The 20770-nt window shown below is 48.0% G+C and overlaps 2 protein-coding genes across 6 annotated transcripts in view; both read left to right on the forward strand.

The window, feature by feature from the left end:
• The window catches only part of TNIK (TRAF2 and NCK interacting kinase), a 142958-nt gene extending 137641 nt beyond the window's left edge, over positions 1–5317 (forward strand). For 4 of the 5 annotated variants that reach the window (XM_071752662.1, XM_071752664.1, XM_071752665.1 and 1 more), the window contains 4 exons: positions 90–239; positions 1373–1532; positions 2131–2270; positions 4064–4786. In XM_071752662.1, coding sequence (XP_071608763.1) covers positions 90–239; positions 1373–1532; positions 2131–2270; positions 4064–4147 — 534 coding nt within the window. In that variant the 3' untranslated portion in view covers positions 4148–4786. Of the gene's footprint in view, positions 1–89; positions 240–1372; positions 1533–2130; positions 2271–4063 lie in introns of all 5 variants that reach the window. The other variant, XM_071752666.1, reaches the window with a different exon arrangement.
• Positions 5318–10805: 5488 nt separating this feature from the next.
• Positions 10806–20610, forward strand: SLC2A2 (solute carrier family 2 member 2). The gene is made up of 11 exons (XM_071752668.1): positions 10806–10966; positions 11406–11501; positions 11981–12249; positions 12762–12886; positions 13612–13727; positions 14542–14704; positions 15217–15404; positions 16401–16505; positions 18084–18185; positions 18980–19183; positions 19752–20610. The coding sequence occupies exons 1-11, from the start codon at positions 10934–10936 to the stop codon at positions 19941–19943; spliced, it is 1593 nt and encodes a 530-aa protein (XP_071608769.1). The 5' UTR covers positions 10806–10933; the 3' UTR covers positions 19944–20610.
• Positions 20611–20770: the final 160 nt, after the last annotated feature.

Below are 20770 nucleotides of genomic sequence, written 5' to 3' on the forward strand. Positions count from 1 at the left end.
ACAGGCAAATCTGATTTCAAAACCGTATCAGGCTGCTGCTGTGGGGATTTGCTGGGTTTCTGTGATACTCACTGAAGGGATTATAAAAGTCTTTTTCAGATCTCCAGCACAAGCCGCTGCTCGTGGATCTCACTGTAGAAGAGGGTCAGAGACTCAAGGTTATCTTTGGATCACACACTGGTTTCCATGTGATTGATGTAGATTCTGGGAACTCTTATGATATCTACATACCATCTCATGTGAGTAGCCTGGCGAGTGCTGCTGCATGGCTCATGCAGCTCAGCCACAGGGTTGGCACTCGGGAATAGTGACCAGGCAGGTGACATCTTGCCATGGGTGTGACATTCTGCAGTGCCAGCCTCCTTGATACTGGCTTAATGAGGGCTGGGAGCTATCCCACACTTCATCATTTACACAGGCTACTCCTGTCCTCATGCCCAAGCTGTCAGGTTTAAGGTTAATGTGGCCCACAGAAAGGAGAATCTGTCCACACCTGCATGGAGCAGTGATGGAGCTCTCTGTGTGCCCCAGCTGTGCTCACTAGTGCTTCCTTGCTCCTGCTCAGGCACTGCAGGGTGCTCAGATGAAGGGTGCAGGATGAAGGTGTCCCAAATCTCATCCTGACACTCACAACTCCCAGTCCTGCCCCCCAGCAGCAGGGACTCACCACAGGGTCACCACCTCTCAGCTCCACCAGCTCTTTTAAGGGAGAAACAGTGCTACAAAATATACTGTGGATGAGGATTTTCTCACTGATTCATTTAAGCTCCATCCATGCTGTTGGCCCAAGAAGCATAAAGGTGGCCTGAGAGGAACTGGGTCACTCATGAAACCCAGGAACTGCTGAACTGATCTGAGCAGCAGAATCTCTTTTGTGAGAACTCAAGAAGCATAAGGAAAAATACTTGGGATGGTTTTGTTGTCTTAGCTGTGAAAGGGCAGACATGGGTAGAAAGTCACTGTAAGTGCCTTTGTAGCCAGGGACTGATTGCTGCAGAACTGGGAATGTTATCTCTCAAGGAAGAATTCTGGGTTTATTTGCCTTAATTTGAATAGGAGATGGACTCAGCAGCCACTTGTTTGTGTTACAGCCAAGTGGCAGCCACCAGTCTTAGGGGACCATATTTGTTGGGATCTCTCTGTAATTGCTGAACCTGTTTATCCTTGATGTGTCCAGGTGGTAGAGTAAACATGACAGTTTATTCCCCTTCCAGCTTATCTCCAAAAGCCAAAGCCTCTTTGTTGAATTGAGGGAGGGTTTTGTTCTCAGGTTGGTTGGGGGTTTTGTGTTTCTAAGGCTCTGCTCCCTTCCCCCTTTATGCCTTCCTCCATTCAATGCAATTCTGACTTTTAGGGTTTATTTTAACTGCAGATTCAGGGCAATATCACTCCTCATGCCATTGTCATCCTGCCTAAAACAGACGGGATGGAGATGCTGGTGTGCTATGAGGATGAAGGTGTGTATGTCAACACCTATGGACGGATAACTAAAGATGTGGTGCTTCAGTGGGGAGAAATGCCTACTTCTGTGGGTAAGTCAACCCTTCCTCTCCACCCACATTAAATACAAATGACCCGTAAGTGGAGGAAATGGAGTCATTTGGGCTTTTGTTCATCAAAGACCAAATCTCAACCAGATAAGAGGTGCAGTTACCAAATTTCTATAATGTGCAATAATAAGAGTAAGTGATTTTTTGAAAATTTGAGCTCTGGTTCATCCTGTGTATAAGATAAAATAAGCTGGGACACTAGTGAATACTACGTTGAGTGGAAGAGGGACTGAGTGTGGAGCTGGAAGCACTTTGGTTGCTCTTCTGGCTGGAGCTGGAAGCCCTTTGGTTGCTCTTCTGGCTCTGCTGTCTGGTACTCTGCTCCACAACCCCTGGAGGCAAACCACTGCCCAGTTCCTCACCCACATAAATCAGAAGTGATGCTTCTTCTATTTAAATCACAATTTCTGGATGAAAAGTGCTCCGCAGAGGCAATTATCCCCGCGGGCACGTGCCTGGCAGAGCTCTGCCACTGGTGTACGTAACCTTTGAGTAACATCTGATGAGCTTTTCTACCTGTTGAGTAATATTGAGCTCAGTATGTGTTGTAACACACCTTCCAAATGCTTCCTTTTGACAGCCTACATTCATTCCAATCAAATAATGGGCTGGGGAGAGAAAGCGATTGAAATCCGCTCAGTGGAGACGGGACACTTGGATGGAGTATTTATGCACAAGAGAGCTCAAAGGTTAAAGTTTCTATGTGAAAGAAATGATAAGGTAAGGCCACTTCAGAGTTTGTATCCGTGCTTTAAGCTACAGCCAGCTAGTTTTAGACTTGAAATCTGGTTTAGCTCGAGGTTAATGATTAATCTGAAGGTCCTGTTCGTTCAGCAGTGCCCGTAAACCCACTCCCAATTCTCTCCAGCAGATGCAGACCTCAGCCTGTGGTGGGAAGATTTCTTCCACCTGAAGTTGAGATCTGTCTTGACTTGGCTTGACTTTTCCCCAAGTCTTGAGTCTGAACATTAAGTAGTAAGGCTGTCAAGTAAGCTCTGCAAAAGCTGAGACATGGCAGCACTAAGGATGCCTGAGTGACCCTGATTTGAGCTCTGGTGCAGAAATATTTTGATGATTTTTTAGTTTCGTGATCTTAAAACTGTTTCCTGGGTGCAGCCCCACCTATTTCTGTGGACAACCCTGAAAAATACTGATCAGGGGCCAGCAGAGCTGCATGGGGAAGGCGACTGTCATGTAGATGATGGGCACGTGCTGCAGGGTACAAAGGAAGGAGAAACTGCTGGAGGAACAGGAACATGTGCACCAAGAGATGGTTGGATGCCAAGAGGTGTTTTCTGCTGTTGGCATTCCCTCATCTCACAAGGTTCCACAGAGATAAGTCAGGACCACGCAGCAGCAGGGAGCTCTTTCCTAATGAGCACGATCACGAAACACGTGAAGAAAGTGATCACTCTGCCCTCAGAGCAGGGTTTAATAATGGGCAATAAATAAAGTTTGAGGCCACGATCAGTTCATGGAACAGCTGCTCATCAGTTGAGCATTGCCCTGCCTGTCGTGTGGAGGGAGGCTGGAGCTCTGCAGATGTATCCTAACCTTGCAAAAGAGTGCTATGAAAAGCTGCCCAAGAAGCTGAATTTTAGTTGCCCAAATACCCCGAGTTTGCTTTTTTCTTACTTTTGAGCATCTGACTTGGCAGGTTTTATATGGGTTATTTTGAGGAAAAAAAACCTCTCAATCCTCCTAAAATAGTGGAACCAGCTGGTCAGTGGTGGGTTTGAAATACTAAATACAGTTGTTTCTTTTTCTGGAGAAATGATTAATGATGCAAGTCACGTGAAGATTGAGTAATTTCTGGTTTTAAAAAGAACAAAGGCTTCAGATTGTCCCTTTCAATATTTGCAAATTATAACTTCCTTATTTTTTAAGCTTTCCATTGGGCTCAGATGCCAGTGGATTCTGACAGACACACCCAAAAATCATATTCTGCACACAGAGTCCTGATACATTTCTGTGCTTGGAGCCTCTCAAAGGGAAGTGTTTTTCCCCAGCTTTATTTTCAGAAGCAGCTGAAATACCAGGGCTTCCATTCCCCAGGAAAACCATTTCAAACTCCCGTGCAGGATGTTGACTCACGTGGTTAACATTTAGCAAGACCCAAACCACTGACACCTGTTTGACTCATATTGCATAATAAATGGTGTCATGGCAGTAAAGTGTGATCAACTTGGTATTTTTAAGGCATTCCAAACCTTGATGTCTTCGGTAGTTCCAGTGAGGGAGGTTTTATCATGGTGTTTAATAATAAGGGGGTTGATTTGGTCCAATTCTGGCCTGGTTTAGCTCTGAGCTCTGCAGAAAACCGAGAAACGGGGTGATGGATCCATGTGAAGCTTCTGCTGTCATCCATTGAACACGAGCAGGGAGGTTTAGGCTGAGAAAACCACATGGGGTGGGGGCAGTTCCTTCTTTCCTCACTCATCAAGAGAATCAAGAGACCTTCCCTTCACCTAACAAAAAGATTAATAAGGTTGTTTGGTTTTGCATCCAAACAGGTATTTTTCGCGTCGGTGAGATCCGGAGGAAGCAGCCAAGTGTTTTTCATGACCCTCAACAGAAACTCCATGATGAACTGGTAACAGAGGAGCACTTGGCACTCACCACCATGGCATTATTTCTAATTTAAAGGACATTAAACACGAGGACTAACACTGTAGAGGCAGGTGCAGAGGGCACCCAGGAACACCGCTCCCCCGGGGCGGGGGCTGCGGGCAGGGATGGACTTTCACGCTTGGACCCCCCGAGGTCTCCTGATTACGCTGTGTTATAGTGGGTTATGAGTTTTTCCTTTATTTTATTTTGTTGGTTTTTTTGTTTTGTTTTTTTTTTTTTAATTTTACCCTTTCCTTCGTTTCCCCTACTTTGTAAGATCGGGGAAAGAAACAGTGTCAAAAAGTCTGTTTTTAATTCTGTCTGCCTGCTAGCATCAAATATATAGTATGTTGTAAAGTTACCAATTAAATCTGGTGAGAGACAGCACAATAAATGTACCTTTTATCTTTGTGATGAAGGCCATAACCGTATAGCTGGGTAATTTTAGAAATCTTTTGCCTTCACCAACATTTACATGTTGCTTTTGGCAGCAACGGCTTAACGGATTTTTAAAAGAAGAGAAGAAATAATAGGGTGTTTTTTTTTTCCCCTCTTTTGGGAAATGGATTTTAAATGGCTAAACTACTAGCCTTAGACTAATAAAAATCAGCTACCATTTCTGTCAAGTCTGTCAATCCATATTTCCATATGGATCTTCACATAATGGTGTGTCTTGATAGGGCCGGAGGTGCCATTTGTTGTTACTCCAGAGGTGCCCACCTGCCCCGGGGCTTGGCCGGGGGGATCAGAGGAGGAGAGGACAACGAAGAGGTCGGAAGAGCCCCGTGCTCAACCCCCAGGTGTGGGATTTGTGGCTGCAGATGGCTCTGGAGGTGCCGGGGGTGATGGACCCCAATGCCAAAACCGGTGCAAGCTGTGGGTGCCCGGAGCCGGAGGCAGCCGAGGTTCAGGGAGAGCAAAAAAAGGAGCTGCCTGTCCCCCACCTTGCTGGATTGGGCTTGTAAAGAGCTTAAAAAAAAAAAAAAAAAAAAAAAAAAATTATATATATATATGTGTGTGTGGTTTCCGAGGGTCTCTCTACTCGTTTTTTTTCCACCCCTTCCGCTCCTTAGGAATTACCCAACATACAGTGGAAGACAACATCCGTGCCGAACCGTGTGTGCGTGTGTTTAGTTCAGGTTGAATCTCGTGTCCTTTATAAAACTCTGCTCAGTTGATTTCCGTTTTGGGTGCGTATCTGGGGTTTTTTCTTTCTCAGTAGCTGCAAGCATGGCCGCCTGTGGTGTTGGGGTGTCGCATAATAAGGTCTGTGTTGCTGGTTTTTAACCTACCTCGTTTCGGTTGGGGTTTGTTTGGTTTGGGTTTTTTTTGGGGGGGGAGTTTGATTTTGGTTTTGTTTTTTTTTTTAATTAATTTTTTTTCTTCTTTTTTTCTTTTTTTTCTCCGTTCCGCTGTCGATCACAGCGCTGTTACCTCCAGCGACATATAGAGAGCTTAACTGGCAATCTTGGTGTACTCAGTAACGATGGCTTTATTAAAAAATGATTAAAGCAACAGGACTTGGTCAAACTTGAATCTTTATCAAGGGTGAGAGATGATGGAGGGGAGGTGGGGATGGGACGGGGCCACCCTTGCCCCGTGGGCAGGTTGGGGACCGGCAGGGATTGCCTGCGGTGGGACCCACACTGGGAATGGTGTCCAGAGGAGCACGGGCAGGAGGAGCTTTGCAGGTGTCTTCTTCACCTTCTTGCTGGCCCAGCCTGCCTGAGAAACATAGTGATGGCTGTAAGACTGCAGTGCTGGAATTAAAACCCCACCCGAGTCCCATCACAGACACCGATTGCCACCAGCTCTTTATATTTTCACTGTGGTTAAAGGATTAATAAAATAAAGCCGAGACCTTTTTTGTTATGTTGCAGACTAAGTGGTTTGTTGGTTTATTTGGTCCCCTTTGAAGTGACAAAGACACAGCTTTGAACGTTTGTGGGATTTTTATTTTTTTTTTATTGTGGGTGTTTGGGTACGCTGAGGAAATAGAAGGGAATTGTTGTGTTTAAACATAAGGTAGTTGGTAAATGTATTTTTTTTCAAACCATAGAGTCCTTGGAAACTAAAAGAGTAAGAAACTCGTATTAACACAGTCTTGTCTACAGAGTGTGCACGTGGACATCCCATAGAGCAAACGCATTTCTGCTGCCAACCACAATAAAACACAAAACTTGAACGTTAAGCCCTGCCTTTTACATTTTTCTAAAGACAATCCAGGGGTTACCTGTTTGCAGTGAAGTGGGTTTGTAGGGCTGGGATGCCCTTGGGTGTCTGGAGGGTCTCAGGAAGGTGGTGGGTTTGGGCAGGAGGAGTTTGGGGGGACAGGAGGAGTGTGGGGGGACAGGACGTAGCCTTTGAGATGCTGCCCCAGCCCCAAGCAGCTGCCAGGGGGCCATCACCACCTGAAAACTTCTGCTCTCCTACCAAATCAACCCATGATTGTTATAAAGACACTCTCTCCCTTCCAGATATTCCCAGCTTTGAGTCGCTCGCTTTCTGCTGTAAGTAAAATATGTTTGTGGTTGATCAGTGCTCTCAGAAACTACTTGATTTTACCGTTTTAAAGAAACAAAACCTGTCCTGCTCTTAAAACCCTGCTTTTGGGGAGTTTTGACCCAGGGAAGGAAACTTCTTTGTTCAGCTGAGCAGTGGTGCAAGAGGAAAAAAAGAGAAATGCTGTCTGGGTGTACCAGGAGCCACTCAAGCCCCTGGCAGATTCAATTATTCCCAGTTTTTCTGTGCAATATTGTGTGAGCTTCAGGGGAGAGCTGTACCCTCAGTGGAAAATGAAAGAAAAGCCCCAGAGCTGCCATGGGGCTGTGCTCAGCCTGAGAAGGTGCTGGGGACCCTTCCCAAGGGAAAGGATGCTCCAAGGTAAGGCTGCTGCTGGTGGGCACTGAATGGATTTTCAAACCTGTTTCAGTATTATTATCAAATGGCATTTTTCTTATTTTTCTTGTTGCCTGATGGTTTCGGGGCCGTTTATATTCTGAATTTTGGGGCAGAAAATATCTGTTTGCTGCCCCTGTTCTGCTGTAGAGCTGCTGCTTCCCATCTTATCACAAACTATTGCAGAAGAGGTTTCCTGGGTTTGCTTCCCAGTTTTTCTTGCCCGGGAGATGCTGCACCACCTAAAGCAAGAGGGGGGGGGGGGGGTGTTGAAGGTCCCCCTTAAACTTCTCTGGTTTAACACCACTGTTTTTCTGGAAGGTGCAAGGCCAGCACACTTGATATCTTTACAGCTGTGCTGTAAATGCACCAAATTCTCTTCTAAATTGTGTTTTGTCAGCCTGAAGCTCCCAGCACTGCTGCCTGCCCCAGGCTGCCCTGCACATGGAGAGAGAAAACGAAGATATATTGTGTTCTTTTTGTTCCAGCTTCTGACAGCCCTTACCTAGACAGCCACAACCTTATGGTCTATGTCTTCCCTTTTTTTTTTTCCCCCTTTTCTTTTTTCCCTTTTTTTTTTTTTCACTTTTTTTTTTTTCCACTTTTGTTTCTGTTTGTTTCCTTATTGTTTATTTGTTTGGTTTTTTTAATATCAAAGCTGCCTCTAGTTAGAATGGTGTACAAATTACCCAGCCACAGGTAAAAAACCTCTTGGTCTTTATGGGGTCTTTCAGTTACTTCCACTGAGGTACCAGCATGGTCAGTTGTTCAAAAGGAAAGCTGAACCATAAACTTTAACCCATCAACAGCTCCAATTATAGCAGACACAACATATAGTGGGCAATAAGCAGGGCAGTAGCACTGTGCACCGTTCTCACACTTTATTAATTAGTAACATAAAGGGTGCAGGCCCTGCTGCTTGCAATTAATGTAAATTATGCCCATCAGGAAAAGTTAAGATTCATCCCACAAGGTGCAATGACCCAGGGTTAAGGGGCTGGATTCTCTTTAGGATTCCTGGCATTGATCTATTCTGCACATTTGGGTGATGAGAAGCTACAGGACGAGTTGGGAGCCAGGAGCCCTGGAGAAATGCCACAAAACCCTGGGGCACACGATGGTGCTGCCCTGAGAACAGTGACATTTTGTATTCCTGAAGTGCTTTCCCTGGGAACAGCAGTGATGTCCTCGGGCTGGGGTCACCTGGAGCCACGGCAGGATTCAGCCACACACGTTTGTCACCTGCATCTGTCACCTTTGCATCACACCACCTCCCCTGAATATCTGTGGGACGAATATCTCTGGCTGTGCTGCTCCATTTGCCCTGGCAAGGAAAGCCCCGTGCACACAAGCCATGTGAAACCCTCGTGGGTCTTTTCACCCTCAGACATGTTCAAAGATCACCTGAACTTGGACAAGAGAAAGTACAAACAAGCTCCAGGATGGTGAAGGTGGGGTCCTGGCAAGGATGAAGATGGCAGGGCAGGCCCTACAGGGAAGATGCCCATGGGCCAGCTGCCATCTCCCCTTTGCCTTTTTGGGCTCTCTGCCCTTGGTCAGCTCTCTGAACAATTCCTGGCCAGCGTGGGGTGGGTGGGTGTCACTCCTGAGCTGTCACTCTGCTGGGTTCTGCACCCAGTGGTCCCACAGCTGGCTGTAAAGCTGCCAGGGCTGATCATTCACCCAGCACTTAGGAGCACTGTGCTTCTGTTTTCCAAGTGAGCAGTCCTGGTGGGAAGCTCTGGCAGCCCCTTTGGGAAGGGGGCAGTTTTACACTCCCATCTGGGAGCCTTGGGATCAGCCTCCAGCTGAACTCTGCTGATCAGCACATCCAGAGCCCTGGGCATGGGGGCAAAACAGGGGTTTGGATCTGTTCATGTCACTAAAGATGTGCTGAGGCTGTCCAGGGGCAGGGCTCTGGGGACACGGGGACCCCAGGGATAACTTCATGCCAACAGACCTGGACAAGGGATGCTGGTGGCTTTGGGGATTCCAACCTTTGGCATCCAAAGTTTCCATGGAAATTTTGGAAGGGCCACTCCTTAGGGCTGGGAAAGGTACAAGGAAAAGCATCATCCTCTCATCCCTTATCATCCCATCCCTCCCCCACAATGGGATGGAGATCCTGGAGGGGACAGGGGGCCTGGCCAGGAGTTTCACAGTTCCCAAAGGTTTTGTTTTGGGATGCTGGGTCGGGGCTCTCTTGTTTTCCAAGTCAAACTGGAGCAGCCTGTTAATTGCCTAATCCTGCCAGCCCCCTGCGTGGAGGCACGTAACCAACAGGGCAAAGAAAGAGAGCTTGTAAATGCCTGGGTATCCACGCACAGCGAGCAAACAAACACCATGGGCAAAGATCTCAGCAGGAAGGACAAATATTGGGGAAAAACTTCAAAAAGCTCAGCCTGGGGGCCCTCCCCCTTGCAGCTACGTCTGCCCAAGAGGGGAATGCAGGTGCTGTGGCTGGAATCAATGCCTGTGTTAATGCAATGGACTCTTCTCCTCCAGTTAAAGTTTTACTTTACTGTGCAAAGATTAGCGGTCTTACGCTCATCTTTGGTGTTCTTTTTTTTCCTTTCTTCCTCAGTAGAAAGGACATTTTGTCCCCACGTGAAGCCAGGCTGACTGAGAGCACCATCCAATGAGTGGCTGTAATTTGGCTGCTGGACCCATCAGGGGTTTATCTGGGAGGTAATGGCATTAATCAACTTCTCCAGACTTCGGCACCTCTGCTGCAGATGCCACCATCCGCCCTGGCCCCGCAGCTCCTCTCGCCGACGATGCCAAGGACAGCAAAGCCCCAGTGAGACCAGCTCATACCAGCTTCTGCAGATGTGCAAAGTTCATGAGGAGCCAGCCCAAGCCAAAGGGCTGAGATGTTTGGCAGCATCAGCACTGCTGATAGGGCAGGGGCAATATCTGCTGCCATCAGCGATACCCAGCAGCACCGCGATCCGCTGGTGCTGTTGGAAATTCAGCCCCTCTGGGCTTTTTAGCAAAAAAAAAAAAATAATGTGGTATTGTAATATTCTGGGCAATTTTGGTGTGTTCCATCTCCAAGTCCCCATGGATCTGTCTCTGGATGCTGGGGATGCACACGTGCAGGTGTGTACTAGCCCTGCAGCCACAGGTTTGGTCCTGTGGCAGCTCCATGCCGAGGGGCTGTGTGCAGGGAGTTTGTAGGAGTACAGAGAGAGCTGTCAGGGTCACCACTTGTATTTGTTTGTCTGTGTGTGTTACATACACACACAAATGTGTTTTAAAGCAGGTAGTGTGATAATTAAATAAAACGCTCATTTGCTCATTTGCTTTGACAGGGGGGTTGGTTTAGATGATCTTTCAAAGTCCCTTCCAACCCTTTACTTTCTATGACTCTGTGATTTTCTGGCTCCTTTGCTGCACAGCCTGGAAAGATTTCTTCTTGCAAATTCAGCAAGAGGTAAAGTAGCACATAAACCCAGCACAGACCCTGAGGAAGAGGCTGAACATCTCAAAATAGGCTATAAGGTGATCCCAAGTCCCTGGCACATCACAGCATGGGACTGAACCTCAAGCCAGCCTTTCAGCTGGTTCATCTGCATTTCCCAGGTCCACTCCATGTCTTTGTGGGTCTCTTGTTGTTTCATTTGTCCCCTCCAAAACAGGATTGGCAGTGGTTGCTCTGAGCTGAGCAGTGGCCAAATGCCACATAGGAAGGCTTGGGTTTCTCATTAACTCCAGAGGTGATATAGTCCCATCTCTCAGAGCACCAGCCAGTTTTCCTGATCCCTGTTGCCTCCATCCCAGCCCTGCTCCCTCCTTCCCTGCCCAAGCTCCCCCCTCACTCCACAGCCCAGGATAAGTGACTGCTCCAGGGAGGACAGCAGAGGAGCTGCAGGATGGACAAGAAAAGCAAAATGCAAGCAGAGAAGGTAACTATGGCTTGGTGGGATTTTTGTGGGATTTTTTCTGTGGGAGCCCAGCGCTGAGAAAGGGTATTTATTGCTTGCCAAGACTAAAAGCAACAACAACAACAAAAATTCCCTCCCCTAATTAATTAATTGCTCTTTGATGTCTGCACGCTGAGCGCAGGGGCAAAGAGACCAAGGGGTTATTTTTTAGTTTTAAGAGCTCTTCCAGCTGATCATCAGATAATTTTAACTGAGATGGGAATAATAATACTGCTGAAAACCACATTTTTTTTTCCTAGCAGTTCTGCTCTAGCTGTGGTCCTGCCCATGCCCAGCAGCCTTCCCTTCTCCTTTGGAGCCTGATAAAATATTTGGGGTGCTGCTGTCCCAGGGCCCCTGGGGACAAGGTTGGGCAGGGTTAGGACAGCAGGGTGAAGCTGTTCTCTGCTTCCTCCCCCAGCACCTCACGGGAACCCTGGTCCTCTCTGTCTTCGCTGCAGTTTTGGGATTCTTCCAGTATGGCTACAGCCTGGGTGTCATTAATGCCCCCCAGAAGGTAAGCTGAGCCCTTCCCACAGCCAAGGGAGGAGGGCTTCAGGGCTGGTTTGTCCCCTGCAGAAGCCCAAGCAGGCTCCATCCCTTCCCCAGGGGCTATGTCCTGCAGTACAAAGCCCCCCAGGATAAGGCAGTGAAGAAGGAGCCCCTGCTGCCACCCCCATGAAAGGAGCTGGGCTCTGCACATCATAGCACAGTCCCTGTGCTCAGGTTGAGGGACATGTGGCACCTCTCTGTGGGTGCCAAATCCAGGCACTGTGCTCCCCCTGTCCCTGGGCACTGGGGGATGCTCCATGTCTGCCTGCACCATCCCTCCCTGCTGGAGGTCTGGGTCCTGGGGGGCTATCTGGAGCCCAAAATTCCACCCCTGGGGAGCCTGCGATGAAAAAATTTTCCTGGGACAGTAAAAAAAGCAAAAAATAAACCAGGGGTTGAAGGGATTTAAAGACTTAATGTAATTTCTCCTCCTATCCATCACAGGTGATAGAAGCCCACTACGGGCGTGTGTTGGGCATCGCCCCCCCGGACATATTTCCCACCATCATCTCTGAGGAGGATGACACTGTCCCTGCCACAGAGCCCTGGGGAGGCACTGAGGCCACACTTGTACCCGAAGCTGACCCTGGTGAGGACCTTGGCACCTCCTCACACATCCTCACCATGTACTGGTCCCTCTCTGTCTCCATGTTTGCTGTTGGTGGCATGATCTCCTCCTTCACCGTGGGCTGGATTGGTGACCGGCTGGGGAGGTGAGAGGACTTTGTGTGCTGTGACTCACATGCCACAGCCTGAGCTCTTTTTTGTTTGATTTTTAACCCTAGAACTGTTTCTTCCCTGTTGAAATAACAATTTGTGTTCTTTTCCACAATTTAATGAAAAAAAACCAAGCAACAAAACAACCAACCCTCAAACCTCCAAAAGAATGTTTGCAACCTTCACAGGAGTCTGGTTTATTAAAACCAATAATTAGAAAAAACAACTCAATTAGAAATCAGATATTTTATTGCAACTTTGAGCACTTCAGACAAGCAGCTGTGAGCTGCTTCACATCCAAATCCTCCCCTTCCTTTCCAGGGAAAAAGGGAGAGGAGGGCATCTGAACAGCCCTTGCAGAGAACCTGGAGCTCTGACCTGCTCTGACCATTATTTTGTCCCCTGTCACGCTGATTAAGTCACTTGATTTCTCTGACTGTGTGTGGGGAGGGCTGGTTTTGTCTGGGAGAGAGGTGCCAGAAGGAGCTGTGCTGCTGCTGCCTTGCAGGGTGAAAGCCATGCTGGTGGTCAACATCCTCTCCATCATTGGGAACCTCCTCATGGGGCTGGCAAAATTTGGGCCATCTCACATATTGATCATCGCTGGGAGAGCAGTCACGGGGCTGTACTGTGGTGAGTGCCATCCTCAGCACTTAGACTTTATTTTGATTTTAAATATTTATGCGTGTATATATATATATTCATTTATTTATTAGTTCAGAAGAGGAGGTTTAACAGGTGGGAGTTCCCTTCTCCCCCCTATGCCCGTCCTTCTCAATCCATGATCTTTCCCAGAAGTATTTGGCTTGGTTCTATCTGGAAATCAGTTTATTTTATACATAGCCTAGAAAGGAGCAAGTCTCCTTCTCTATATTCCAAGGCTGGATCTTGCTGGTGGCAGCTGTAAGAGTGTGTTGTTAGCCAGGCTGGTCCCTAGGGAATGAGCAGCTAGCACAGGAGCAGTGTACAGAGGGTAGGATAGCAGGCAAATAATATGGAATTACACCAGAATTAGCTTAGAAACAGCAGCTCAGTATCACTGCTGTGGGTGTGCAAATACAATAACGGGCTCTGAAGGTTCAAGGCAAGGTTTAAGCTCTTTGCTCTGTGATAACTTCTCCCAGCAGATGATCTCTGCTCCATGCTCATTTGTAGGTGTGGAAGGGTGAAGGCTTCCCAGCTCGGGGCTCAGGATTCAGGGAGCACCTTGGCAGGGTGCAGGTGGTTCCCAGCCAGGCAGGAGGGACTGGGTGTGATGTGGGCTGCAGCTCTGTCCTCTTCTCCCACTTGGGAAGTGGTTTCTGCTGGTTGCTGAGCTGTGATGTAGCAGAGGTGACACCTGTGTGTGCTCTGTGCAGGGCTCTCCTCTGGACTCGTGCCCATGTATGTCAGTGAGGTCTCTCCCACGGCCCTTCGAGGAGCACTGGGGACCCTGCACCAGCTTGCTATTGTCACAGGGATCCTCATCAGCCAGGTAAGAAGGAAGGTGCAGGACTCCAGAGAGGGTGTTTCAGAGATCATCACCATCATTCCACCCCAAAACTGAAGGAGAAGGGGAAGCACTCTGCTCTAATGCAGCTAAACTCCTGCCTTCAGTCAGAGGTGTCCTTAACAATGATGCCTTCTAATGAAATCAAAAGCACTTTTGCCATTTCTTCTCTTCACCACAAATCCTTTAGACACATCCCAGCAGAGTCAGGCTGGATCCTGAGCATGAGATCCCTGATGTTCAGGTACTCAAAAATGGCTTCATCAAGAAGCAGAGTCCAACATCTCCATCAGCATTTCCCACCATGGCAGGAGTTCCAGCTTCTTGACAGGCTGGCATATAAAGGTACCAAGAACCAACACATCCAGAAAAACTTCACATAACCACATAAAAGCCCATAAAAACCCTAAAATCCCAGGAGAGCACAGTCTGAGGAGAAAACATTTCACCAGCATGCCTGCATTTGCTGAGCTGTTTATGCAGTGGTTCTGGATAAGCACAGCTCTCCTGCCCATGGTTCCAAGGAGGATCAAGTCACCCCAGGGTGGAGAAGAGGCTTGCAGAGGTTTGTCCCACAGCACCCATAAGCCAAAGTCTTGCTCATGACATTTTATGCCATCTCTTCATTCCCTCCTCATAAATGCACATCACAACTAAAGAAAAACAATTGTTAGGGCTGAGAATTGGTATTTTCTTCTTGTTTTCTTCCAGGTTGTCACTTCAAAATGCCACATTGGCCAATTGCTTTCTTTTTCTAGGGTGCAAAATAAACCATTCACATATGCCTGAATTATTCCAGGTCCTCGGACTGGACTTTCTCTTGGGCAATGATGAGATGTGGCCCCTGCTCCTTGGTCTGTCTGGTGTGGCTGCTCTCCTGCAGTTCTTCCTCCTCTTACTCTGCCCTGAGAGCCCCCGATACCTTTACATCAAACTGGGCAAGGTGGAAGAAGCTAAAAAAAGTAAGAGACACATTTTTGGGCTTGTCTGGAGTTGTTTTCTTGCTATCCATAGTATTAAACACAGAAGGAAAGGCTCAGCTGAGGGCTCAGAGGTGTAACTGGGTATAGTTGCTCCATCCCACACAGCACATTTGTAGGATTTTGGACACTTGTATTTAGTCACTCCCTAAGACACATTTGCTTCTGTATTGCTGGAAGTGGTGTGAGCCTTAGGGTGTTACTCCTTTCCATCAGGGATGTTGCATCTAGCAGATGCCATTCTCAAAAACCCCACATGGTTGGAAGGGATTTCAGCCAGGTGTAACAGAGCCAACATGCAGCAGCCCATTGCTGGGCAGCCCCTCTTTTGGGGCTTGATGTGCCACAGGAGCCCTCAGAGCAAGAGGATAATATTGTTTATGTGTTTGGTTTATCCTGAGTTTTGGCTGGAGACCTTCTTGTCCTTATTTTACTCCTTATCCACCAAACAACAAAAAAAAGTCAGTAATTTGTTTTTTTCTTTCTTTCTTAAGGTTTGAAAAGGCTCAGAGGAAACTGTGACCCGATGAAAGAGATTGCTGAGATGGAAAAGGAAAAGCAGGAAGCTGCTAGTGAAAAGAAAGTCTCCATAAGACAGCTTTTCACCTCTTCAAAGTACAAGCAGGCTGTCATCGTGGCACTGATGGTGCAGATATCTCAGCAGTTCTCAGGAATCAACGCGGTGAGTCTCCCAAAAAGCACTTCCCTTTAAAGAAAAAGCATGAAAAGGCAATGCTAGCTCCATCCAAGCCTTGGGGGGCTGAAGAAAAGGTTTTCCTGGAGCTGCAGCAGGCTCCTCAGCCCCCATCATTGATGCTGAATGTGGACCTCACTGCCCAGCCAGGCTGCAGGAGAGGAGAAGGGTTCAGGATGAAACCAGGTGGCACAGGGAGTCCACATTGAGCTCTCCTGTCACCCACCTCACACCCGAACCACATAATCACCATGTTTTAGCTCTCTTTAGCTAAACAGCTTCCTGAGATATCAGAAATCCCAGGAGCACCTCCTGGGATATCAGAAATTGCCATTTTATATCCCGAAGCGTGGAGCCGCCTTCTCAAATCTGGCTTAAGATGCAAATCTTTAAAGCCTGGTGGCTGCTTTACAAAGTTTGGTGCCTCTGTCCCACCAGCTTTCAAAACTCAAATTGCATTTTGACATCGACAAGGGATGCCCAGGCTGGGGGGGCTGAGATGGGGACAAGCACCCCACAGCCTGGCTGCCCCAGCTCCTTGCTGTGCCCTGGGGTCAGCCACCCATTTCCTCCTGCCCTTAACTTCCACAAGATGGGAATCACCTTCCTCTTTGAGAGTAAGGAGAAATTTAAGTAGTAAGAGTATTTTAAAATTCATTTAAAACTCAGTCACATTAAGGTCTCCAGCACTGAGTGCTGGTGATCTGGCTTTTAAGATTGAACATGGGACTACACAGAAGAAAACTGTTTTAAATGTGCAAATGCAGCAGCTCAGGAAGAGAATTTCAATGAGATTTTTAACTCCCTCAGGCTCCTTTGGAAGTTTCTGCTTTAATTATTATAACAAGCCATTAAAAAGTTGAAAAAATAATCATAATTAAATTACCTCACATCTCAGCCAAGCAAGCGCAACCCTTCCCTCAAGAGAACAAAAAGTTCCACCAGCCCAGATGCCTAATCCTTCACCCTAATGTATTTTGATAGATCTTTTACTACTCTACAAACATTTTTGAGAGAGCTGGAGTTGACCAGCCAGTTTATGCAACCATTGGTGTTGGAGTGGTGAACACAGTCTTCACAGTTATCTCGGTAAGTGAACCCCAACGTGGTTTGGAATATGATATATGAAATATGAAATATATGATTTATGGTTCTGTTACAAAAATCATAAAGGATAAAAAAATCATAAAAGGATAAAAGCTCCCTTTGAGACTGAGATCCTGCTGGTCCCGTTTCCTCAGGGGATGCAGGCAGGGGATGGGGTTGAGATGGGGAAGCTCACAATCTCCCTTTTAGGTGTTATCTTTCAAAATTGTTTCCTGTGTGTACTCAGCACCTGCCCCAGTGATCTCCCAAGGCTAATCCCCAGTAATCAAAGGAACTCAGCTCCTCTCCCCACCCTGTCAAGGTGGTGCTCAGCAAAAGGAAAAGGATGGCTCTGTTTCCACAGCCTTTCCCTTCCTTTGCTCCTCTCCAATCAGCAGGCAATTAATATTTTTAGTGTGGTCATTACTAAAAGAAGATCAGGAGAGGCCAAGCTGGTTTTCCTCATGTCTTTAGAGAGGCTTAGGGAGCAAAGGACTTTTGCCCATGGCAAGGCAGGACTAGCAAAGTAGAAATACACAGCTCTAAGAGATCTTAGTCCAGCACACATGAGATAGGAGGTCTGGGGGCGAGCCTGCTTTAGGGGAAAACCATCTCAGACCCCACACAGAGAAACTGCTGATGTTTATTGTGAAATGAGGAATGGAGGTGTGCAGCTGGAAGGTTTCCTTTCCACCCTTGCAGTTCAATCTCTGCCCCAGGGCTCTGGTACTTGTAGCCTGCGGCATCTGCTCTTTTTGCTTCTTTTGGCCATGAGAACTTTAAGATTTCCTGCATCTGTCAAGAAATGACAGACCCCAAGGACAAAGCAGAAGCACTGACAGTCAGGTGGACCTTGGCAAGGGAAGGAAGAGCAGAGGAACTGCCTCCAGCAAAAGAGGTGGTCCCCTGGAAGCATAAACCCCCTGCTGTAGTGGCAGGAAAGTCTGAGCTGGTGGCCAAAGGTGTCCTTTCAAGCAGAGAGGAAGGAGCAGGCAGCCTCAAAGGGAAGCTGATGGTATCTTTGGGCAAGCCAGATGCACTCTCCTCTGGAGGTACTTGTGTCTCCCAACTGGATGAAGTGATCAGTCCTGACTTCAGTGTTGAAATTTGGGTAAGATGAGTGCAGTCCACCAAGAGAGGACAAGAAGGAGCAAGCTAAGCCTTGGGGTTACCAGGGAAGCAGAAGGAATCTGGGAGTCATTGAAGGAAAAATCCTGACTCCAGCTGCTATACATAAAAAAAAAAAAAAAAAAAAAAAAAAAAAAAAAAAAAAAAAAAAAAAGGATAAAAGAAGTCCATAGCTGTGTAGGAGCAGTAGGATTCCTGAGAGCTTGGAAACACATGAGTTTTGAGTATACATGGGTTTGTCTTGCCCTTGGCAGGACAACTGTCCCATCTGGCTCCCTAACAGCCACCAGCACAGTTCTTGAGTCTGGGAAACCAGCACATAAAATCTCTTACCAGGAGAGCAAGAGGGGCAGGAGTGCAGTGTGGTTGTGGGCTGCTCGTTGCTAATGGACCTGACTGAACCTTCTGAGAGTGCTGGTGCTGGAGACTGAGGTGCTGCCCATGTTCCTACAGGTGTTTCTGGTGGAGAAGGCAGGCAGGAGGTCCCTGTTCCTGGCGGGGTTGATGGGCATGTTAATAAGTGCTGTGGCCATGACAGTGGGACTGGCACTCCTGGTAAGGACTTCTCTACGTTTTTCTCCATGCTTTGCAAACACGAGAAGACAAACCACCCTTTAAGTGAATGTTTTGTATTTGCACCTCAAAGAAATTTAGAGAACGTTTGCCCTTAGAAGGGGCAAAGTGGCTGTAACTGGAGCCATCTCTGGTTACAGCAGTGCCTGAGGATGGTGGGCTCCTTGTCCCTTGAGGTACCCCAGTGCTGCTAGAAAAGACGTGTCCCCTGTCCCCTCCCTGTCCTCTCCCTGAGCCCTCTGACAACAGCCCCTGTTCCCACAACACAACCCCATGCTTGCTAAGAAAGCCCAGAGGATATCCCCATGTGCAAGGGTGACCTAAACCTGCATCTCCATGGTGCAGGGATGTTAGACTTGCATCCTCCCATGGAAAAAAGGGACCAATTATTCCTCCCAGCACCCAGGAGAAGGGTCAGGCTGTGAGACATGGGGCAGAGCAGGCAGAGGATGGAACCAGTCCCCACCAAAGCAGTCCATAGCACTGGTGCAAGCTCTTTTCAAGATGTAATACCAGATAAGGGGAGGCCTCCTTTACTGGACACCCTGCTCACCAAAGACAACATCATTCTGGCCGTGCTGAAGCAAGGACAGGGCTTGAAGGTACAGCTGAGATGTCCCACATCAATTTACAACATAGACCCAGCCTGCACCTGGCACAAGGACCTCAATTATGCCCCTCCACCAGCAATTTATTAAAAGCGAGCCAAATTAAAATAATCAGTGATAATTAAAGAGCCGTGCTGGGGCCCTAACGCTGAGCATGCCCTCTTGCAGAGCCAGTTTGCCTGGATGAGCTACGTCAGCATGATCGCCATCTTCCTCTTCGTCATCTTCTTCGAAGTGGGGCCTGGGCCCATCCCCTGGTTCATCGTGGCCGAACTCTTCAGCCAAGGCCCTCGTCCTGCCGCCATCGCCACCGCCGGCTTCTGCAACTGGGCCTGCAACTTCATTGTGGGGATGTGCTTCCAGTACATAGCGGTGAGAAACCCCCCCAGAAAGCCTACAAATAAATGCTTAACAGTGGGATTGTGGAGCTTCCTCATGGATCTCCAGCTCCTCATTTCCAGAAAAGGGCAACAAATGTCCCAAAGGGCATGGAGAACAAGTCCTGTGAGGACCGGCTGAGGGACTGGGGTTGGACAAAAGGAGGTTGAGAGGAGGACTTAGAGCTCTCTTCAGCCACCTCAAGGAAGGTTGGAGAGAGGAGGGAAACAGCCTCTTCCCTTAGTGACTGTGACAGGACCAGAGGAAATAGATGGAAGCTTCTCCAAGGGAGATTTGGGCTGGATGTTGGGAAATATTTTTTTACTGAGAGGGTTGCCAGGCATTGGAATGGCCCAGGACAGTGGTGGAGTCACCATCCCTGGAGGCATTTAAGAGGCATTTGGAGCTGGTCCTTAAGGACATGGTTTGGTAGTTGATCCTGGTGTTAGTCAAAGGTTGGACTGGATGATCTTGCAGGTCTCTTCCAACCTAAACATTCTGTGATCTCCCAACCCTGAGATGCTGATGGTGGTGTCCCCTCTTGTCACTCTCCCCACCTCAGGATCTGTGTGGACCCTACGTCTTCGTGATCTTTGCAGCCCTGCTTCTCATCTTCTTTCTCTTTGCCTACTTCAAAGTCCCGGAGACCAAAGGCAAATCCTTTGAGGAGATCGCAGCCGTGTTCCGTCGCAGGAAGCTCCCGACCAAAGCCATGACAGAGCTGGAAGACCTACGTGGCAGAGAGGAGGCATAGACATTGCCACGCACCCAGCAAGGAGGAACTGAGCCTGGACCTCCTTCAGGCACCATGGGAAGAACATTGGGCAAAAGTCTCATTTCACAAAAACCTTGCAGCTGGCAGACCAGGAGGTGCCATCTGTTGGGTGCCTTCTGCCTCTCTGCCACAGATGCTAACCTGGTGTCTTACTCTGAAATAGTTGGTACAACTGGGCTGCAGGAAGAGCTGGGGGAAGGAGGGGAGGAATATGTCTTGTGTGTGTGTCTCCATGCCCCACTGAAAGAGCCCAGTGTGTCCATGATCTCACTAGTTGGCAAAACATTACATTGAGCAGGGCCATCACTCAGCTGGAATGAAGGAAAGGGGGGGTTGAGTAATGCTGTAGCCTCATGTTTTCACTTTTTTTATCCCATGCTTGTTGCTTCCTTCTGCTGAGGGATCTGATGCCTTGAGAAACCAACTGCTGGGGCAGTGTGCCAGCAGCACATGGTACTGGTCACCCGAGGTGCTAAGGAAAAGAGACTGGGCAGATGCCCCCTTCCTCTGCAGAGGAAGAGGATGGATCCCACCTGGATCGGTCAGGATGCACCTTGCTTGCTTTTCTAGCCATGCATTGTGGAAATGCTGCCCAATCCCATAAGGATTTCTCAGGTCATTACATTTTTTAGGAGAATCGTAGAAACTCTGGCTGTGCTGACGTGCCCTTTTTTTTTTCTTTTGTTTCAGCCAGACCATTCACCTTCTCTTTCCTCCTAGGAAGCCTTTCTTCCCTCCTTTATCTCTGCTGCACATCACTGACCACATAACAGGCTCAGGCACTCCCAGCCCTCAGGCCAGGGGTC

This window comes from Heliangelus exortis, chromosome 9 (genome assembly GCF_036169615.1).
Source record: "Heliangelus exortis chromosome 9, bHelExo1.hap1, whole genome shotgun sequence".
NCBI classification, from domain to species: Eukaryota; Metazoa; Chordata; class Aves; order Apodiformes; family Trochilidae; genus Heliangelus; species Heliangelus exortis.

What these genes read in the sequence shown, in the direction of transcription:
- SLC2A2 (XM_071752668.1), top strand. Translation starts at nt 10,934, where the DNA reads ATGGACAAGAAAAGCAAAATGCAAGCAGAGAAG. An exon ending in CAGGGATCCTCATCAGCCAG is followed by an intron (nt 13,728 to 14,541) that starts GTAAGAAGGAAG and finishes GAATTATTCCAG; the next exon opens with GTCCTCGGACTGGACTTTCT. An exon ending in CAGTGGGACTGGCACTCCTG is followed by an intron (nt 18,186 to 18,979) that starts GTAAGGACTTCT and finishes GCCCTCTTGCAG; the next exon opens with AGCCAGTTTGCCTGGATGAG.